General features: G+C 40.4%; 1 protein-coding gene across 1 annotated transcript in view; it reads right to left on the bottom strand.

Moving 5' to 3' along the window:
• Positions 1 to 6,642, bottom strand: part of NBAS (neuroblastoma amplified sequence) — a 364,123-nt gene that overhangs the window by 17,949 nt on the left and 339,532 nt on the right. The window contains exon 49 of the mRNA XM_019538135.1: positions 3,169 to 3,308. Within this exon, the coding sequence (XP_019393680.1) occupies positions 3,169 to 3,308 (140 nt within the window). The remainder of the gene's footprint in view (positions 1 to 3,168; positions 3,309 to 6,642) is intronic.

The raw sequence follows: 6,642 nt of genomic DNA, 5'->3' as shown, positions 1-6,642 counted from the left end.
GAAGTACATGAAAATACAGTTTCCTGTTTTCTTTTACAAACCCTGTGCATGCTCATTACTAGTTCAACTACATTGACTTCAAATATTCTCACATTTTCACTATTTAAATTAAATGTCAGGCTGGTATTTCAGTCCCCTCCCACTCTCCTCATCTCCACAACGATGGCAATTTCTTCATGTCAAAATACCAGGTATCAGTTACTTTTAGGCCTTCCAGTTAGGGTGACTAAATAATTGGGGGGAAAGCCAGGATTGGGTAAGGAAATCCAGGTCGGTAGAAGCACTGGGGGACACCAGCATGCGTGTTCACACACACAAACTAAATCCCGACCCTGTGGCTCTCAGAAGCAGAGCTGGGAAGGACAATGTCTGAGACAGTCTCTAAAATCTGGGATACATGGTCACCCTACCTATAGTGAGTGTAGATACATTTATAGCTCTCTCTATATATCCATATATGAATACAGATATATAATTTGTGCAAATGCCAACATTACTGGAACTAAAGCAACCCTCTACACTCACGCAGTTTAGTCCATCCTCAGTTGCCGAGGACATACAATTTAATTTGTCCAACACCTCCTCCACAAATCTTTCCTGTGCTATTTGGCATCAAAGTGGACTGGGTACAACAAAAAGGGTATATCTTGTTACTGTACTGAATCTAGTTATGAACAGAGAGAAATGAGAATATTGGGATGGAGCCCATCAAGGATAGAGGATAAAATGAACAGAACACACCTTACAAACAAGCCAGGAAACAAAAGAGTGGTAAAAACATGTTGGAAGGAATGGAGAATGTTTTCCTCCTCAGGCAGCCATTTTAGCATCTCAAAATGGATACTGGAGAAGGTGATGTACAGTTACTTTATAGTCCATGTATGGCAAACACTAACTTACATGTAACAATTAAATATTTAATTCTGCTTCTTCCCTTTGGAAGAGTAGAGCAGACAGCAGGTGAAGGCCTGTAACAATTTTAATGCAGCAGCCCAGATAGCTGTCAGTGGTCAGGTTAGTACAGATAAAGGAGACATGACATGGGAATCCCTGGGTATTTGAACCATTTTTTTCTATAAAAATCACCAGCCTCCAGAGATGTATTCCTCAAAAAAAACAAAACCCAAAAACATAACAATAGAAAATTCTAAGACTGGGAGTTAGAAGCTCTTCCTGGATTAAAGTAAATTAATTAGCTACAATATACCAGTTACAATCAGACTGTAATTTCATTTAGGTTGTCATATCTAAAAATGACCTAGAAAGAATAATAAAGGTGGTCTTGGCAGGTTGGCAAGTTTACTGTTTAAAGCAATATAAGTAAAAGTTAGCAGAATTCTTTGAATCTTATTGCAGACATCCTTATGTTTAATCAGAGGCTAAGTAAAGACAGCCATGAAGTCTGAGGCCTGAGGTTTCTCTAAGATGCGCAGATTGGACTGTTAGTCAACAGAATTCATGATCGCTCCTTGGTTGAGGAAGGCAGGTAGATGCCTGTACAGGCTGAAGGCCAGAAGGTGGGGGGGCACCCTGTTCCTTCCCACGGGTCAGAGGCACGGATTCGAGATGGGTGGAGTTGGGCAGCCCAGCCCAGCAGAGGAGAAGCCCCCATGGTGCAAGGCTCCCTTCAGCTAGGCAGATCCCAGTTCAGGTGGGCCGGGACCTGGGCAGGGGGGGCTCCATTCCTCTTCCCGGCCTCCCCTCCCCCATTTAACAGAGGCACAAACTTGCAGTGAATGGGTCTGGGCAGCCCGGCCGAGGCAGGCAGCAGACTCAAGCTTGTGGGGGGTGGCCCAGGACTGGGTGCTTTGAATGAATCTGTCCATTTCTAACACATTAAAGATTTGTGAGTCCCACTTTAATTTATATGTATAATAATTCATGACAAGCTATAGAGTAACCCTCTATAAATGTTTAATACATTTACAAATGCTGTGTTTTGCTCAGGAAACGACAGTAAATAAATAAATCAATCAATCAATCAATCAAGCTTAATTCTGGATTCAGAAATCTCAACTCTACTGCAGGCTTCAAAGTAAATGATTTCTGAAGACTGGTTTTTAACATACTGGTACCTTATGCATATAGAATAAATATTTTTCAAGAAGAGGCTATGCCCTAGCTTTTCACACAAATACGTTTATATACGCTCTTTGCCGGATCTATTCTTTAAGTTCAAACAGAACATGATCAATGACACAAGGTACTCAGAGTTAAGTGGAAGTTAATAACCAGCCTCTTTCACCTAACTGTTGACAGATGAAAGATGATATTCTTTGCTGGCTAGCCCATAAAAAGTTAACTTTATTGCTTTCCTTGAAGGATAGATGGAAGGCTGGATGACTATTGATAGCATAATGTAGAAGCAAAAGACTCTTAAAATCTCGGAAGTCACGCTCCAAGCACTGCAAAAAATGAAACATCCAGAAGCAATCACCTTTGACTACGTGAAGAAAGGGAAAGCAAGACAGAGAATTGGTACAAACATAATACGATGAAAAATGTTAAAGTATGGACTGCCATTAAATTGCTTTAGAATGGGCATTAAGTTGAAAAAAAAATACTTGATTATTCCTAGACAGGAGCTGCAACAACATACAACCCTTCTTTCCACATACTACATTCTGAGGTGAGAAGTGTGAATAGCTGTGTTGACTGGAGATGTACTATTGATTGGACATGTATAAAAGCAGGAAAGGCCCTTTGGTGGTCTGCGACAGAAAGAACAGCTTCTTCAAGACAATTTTTGGGAGCCAGAATTGCAATAGGAAAAAAACTTCATACCTTCCTCTTTTCTTCCTATCTGTACATCTTCCCTAGTGTCACTAGCTAGGGCATTTTGTGTAACTTCTAAATCAAACATCAGAGGTCTTTATTAAAACTAGTCCAGTTAATTTTATTTCAAGCCAGAAGGAGAAAAGCAAAAGTACTGTGTGCCTTCTGCAAAGTACATTTCAGAAGAAAATTTCTTGTACGAACTCAGTTCAAAATTAGCACATTTATATGCTCAGATTTCCCCAAAAAAGCACTTTTCAGGATTGTCACTTTCTTTTTGTACCACTTTGTTTGAATGCACTGACTGCAGATTGTTTGAAAGGTTCACAGTTAAATTTCAAACTCAAAAGTAATCATGCTTTTCCATCAGGTGACTTCTTGAAGAAAACTTACCTGCTTGTGTTGTTCATAGATGGCCAAGCTTGAAGGAGTAAAACCAAATGTTGAAATTGAGATTGACTATGACTAGATTCCAGGAGCTCCAGGAAAAGACTGTACCTCTTTTCTTCGTTTTCAATGTCAATTATCTCTACCTAGAAAAGAACAGTAAAGCCATATGAAAAGAGGATACAAATGAACTTTGGCTTACTTTGGTAACAATAAATAAAATGTGTTATGCATTGTGTTTGAGGAACACTTCTATTGTAAAATAGTGCAGAAACAAAGCCCAAACAACTTTCCTGGGAACCATTTAATTTTTTTCCCCCCTCAACTTAAACTACATTTCAAGTAGAAAAGTGCAGAGATGCAAAATTACTTAACTAACATTAAAACCCCATACAGGTAGAATACTGAATTAGTTCAAATAACCCATCTGCCTACAAGTTCTTATCTTAACCATCACACATACTTTAGACTTTTAAAGAGTCCTTGTATGAAAGTTACTCGGTTACAAAATTAACACATTCATATGTGCGTGCACACAAATGTATACACAGATGTAGACATGCATGCAACAAAAGCCCCTCAATTTCTTGCAGTGCCTAGTTTGTCCACACTAGAGGAAGAAACTTCGAAAGGTGATCTTAAATGTATGTTCTCCATACAGACCTGCAACGGATTAGAATTGTAAAAATTCTTTGCAGAGGGAGCTTAAATAAAAACACCTCCTCTTTACCTCTGGAATAGCATTCATCTTTGTTTAAAAGATAAGACTTCTACTAGAATTTAGTTGACATCCCTTGTGGATTTCAATAGATGACAGGTTCTATTAAACGTAATTACTCTGCAGCTTCCATGGTAAAAATGTACACGGTAAAATGTCTGGCTATTAAATGGAGGCTGCTACTAAATGAGAAGCACCTTCTGTTTAAAAGTTTTTCTAGTGCACCTGAAGGAGGTGGGGGCCAGGGGTTTAGATGAGATAGGTAATCACTGTCTTGACATGTACAGTTTTCTTCAGCTTAAAATAATTTGTTCCAACACAAAGTAGCTTTAAATAGTAAATACAAATGTGTTCCGTCTGTCATTAGAGCATTCAAGTATTGAATAATATTTTCTCCCCAAATCTGGAAATGTTCCAAACCATCAAATATTATATTCAGCGCAACTGCAGATACACAGCATTAAATGTTAATTATTTTGTTTCAGTCCTAGAGTAGTTCTTAAAAAAGAGGAGGAAAAAGTTTCTCTCAGTTCTAATACCATGAAAACATTAAAGATCATATTCCCAACATTTCAGAGTGAGTGACTCTAAGACATTAAAAGCAAAATTTTCAAGTAAGTTTGGAAAACAGAGATTGCCACTGCATTTGTTGAATTGCCTAGACAATTTGTGGCTCTAAAATATTCAATGTTAAAAACTGCTTGCTACTGTCTCCAGGGTGTCCCTGAAAGTGACACATAATAAAACATGCTATTTGATTAAAAAAAAAAAAATACAGGCAACTTAAATATTTAGCACATGAAGCTGAACATTTTCTACAATGCAAACACTACTTAACAGTGATTCAGTTACTTGCATAAATCACCCCACAATATCCTATTGTCCCTTATGCATGTAAATATGCCTGGAGTGGAACAGCATTTAAAAGCTTGGAAATAATAAGAGTGGGAAAAGAGAAAGAACATGAAGCATGGCATGAAGATTGGAAAAGGCCACAGGAGACTTCTTAATATCTCCAGGACTCAAATTTTGATCAGGCAAAGCTATCACTGCCTGTCGAACTAGTCTGTAGTGTCTTATTGTTTCATTTGCCTCAGAACTCTTTCCCAGATGAGTAAGTCTTAACCACAGTTAGACTAAATTAGTGCTGCTTTGGATGGTTAGCTGAGCTTACTTCATTTCAGTTGCACAAACTGTTCACTACTGTAAAACCCTGAATATGCTTTTAATTCTCTGTTAACAACAAAGGTGAGAAATGTTGTAGCATTAATATTTATTTATTAGACTTACACACCCTTCCCAACAAAGTTTCAAGGCAGCTCTGTCAGACACAAATCAACATATGAAATGAAATTAAATGAAACAGAATACGAAACAAAAAGCTCATTGTGACAGATGAAGGGTGGTTATGGAAAGCTGAACCATGAGTGCTACAATAGACTGGCTTCGAGATGATGTAAACTTATTTTACTAACCCATCTTTTATAAAGACTAGCAACACACGGTTAATTAGCCTATTGAGCATCACTGCTAGGTGTAAAAATGATGTTAGTCTATGACATAATTGTTAACCTTCCTGCCCCACTGCCAACAAAAAAATACATACTGTACCTAGACTGGAACGTACACATCGCATACTGCTCTAACGCTGGAAGGTTGATCAATCTCATCTTTATAAAACATACATGAGTCTTATCAAGATCTTCAACACACAAATTCTTGCAGAGAGTATTAACTTACTTATCTCAAAAACATGAAAAAAAGAGGCTTTAAGAGAGTTCCTGCCACAGGAGAATAATCCAGCTCTGGTGCACTTGCCTCCCCTGCTCATCACTCAGGTTTGACTGGAGGGGCATATCCACACATGCAGGCACGGGAGCTTGAAGCAGCTCAAATAGAAACAGTGGAAATTTGAGCCGGAGCTTTTTGCCTCAGCACATGTGCCTGGACATGCACTCTGGTGTGGGGCAGGTTGTGCCACTTGGGGCAAAATAACCCTGCCTGGCTTCTCCCAGATCTCCAGCCAGGGGGAGTTAGAGCCTGGGGCCACCACCTGTGCTTGTCCCAGCAGCGTAAAAAGCTGTCCTGTCCTGGCCCCATCAGTACAAAAAGCCACCTTGTCAAGTAGCTCAGGGCTACTTGCTCTCAGGAGCTTCTGGGGCCCGGCCAATTGGTACCTGGGGACACTACCCCTTGTTTCAGCTGGATTGCTGATGCAGCCCTGAGAGTTTCCTGCACCCTCTACCCACTGCAGCAGTCTGGCAGTGGAGGCGGCTGCCTGGCTGTGACCTGCTGCCACCTGCCAGACCCAGATGGGGACTGCACAGCCAGTAGAGGCATCTGCCTATCTGGGCCAGCTATCAGTGGGCTGTAGCTGCAGAGTTGGCCTTTGTGCGCCACTACTGCCACGTGTGCCCCTGCTTGGCAATCTGGGCAGCTATTGCCTGGAAGATGTTCCCAGTGTGGTGGCCTGCTATGACCTGTCAAAGCATGTCCTCCTGGCCCCAAACTAGTCAGGATGTCTGCCACCTGCAGCTGGGTCCAAGGTGCCACCTCTGAGCAGGCTCCTCTGCCAGGGTCCCGCCACTTGCCTCACTAGCAGGAATTCTGGTGTTCCCTATTTGAAAACTGAAAAATCCCTGATTAAAAAAACAAACCCAAAGTCACTCTGTAAAATACCCTGAAATCCATGTTCTTCCTCAATTAAAACAAAAGACAACTATACATACGTACATATATACACACACACACACACACACACA

The sequence above is a fragment of the Crocodylus porosus genome, unplaced genomic scaffold (assembly GCF_001723895.1).
Source record: "Crocodylus porosus isolate Cpor-Errol unplaced genomic scaffold, CroPor_comp1, whole genome shotgun sequence".
In the NCBI taxonomy this organism is placed as follows: Eukaryota; Metazoa; Chordata; order Crocodylia; family Crocodylidae; genus Crocodylus; species Crocodylus porosus.
The sequence above is the reverse complement of the archived record's forward strand: the minus strand, read 5'-3'. Positions and strand labels throughout refer to the sequence as shown.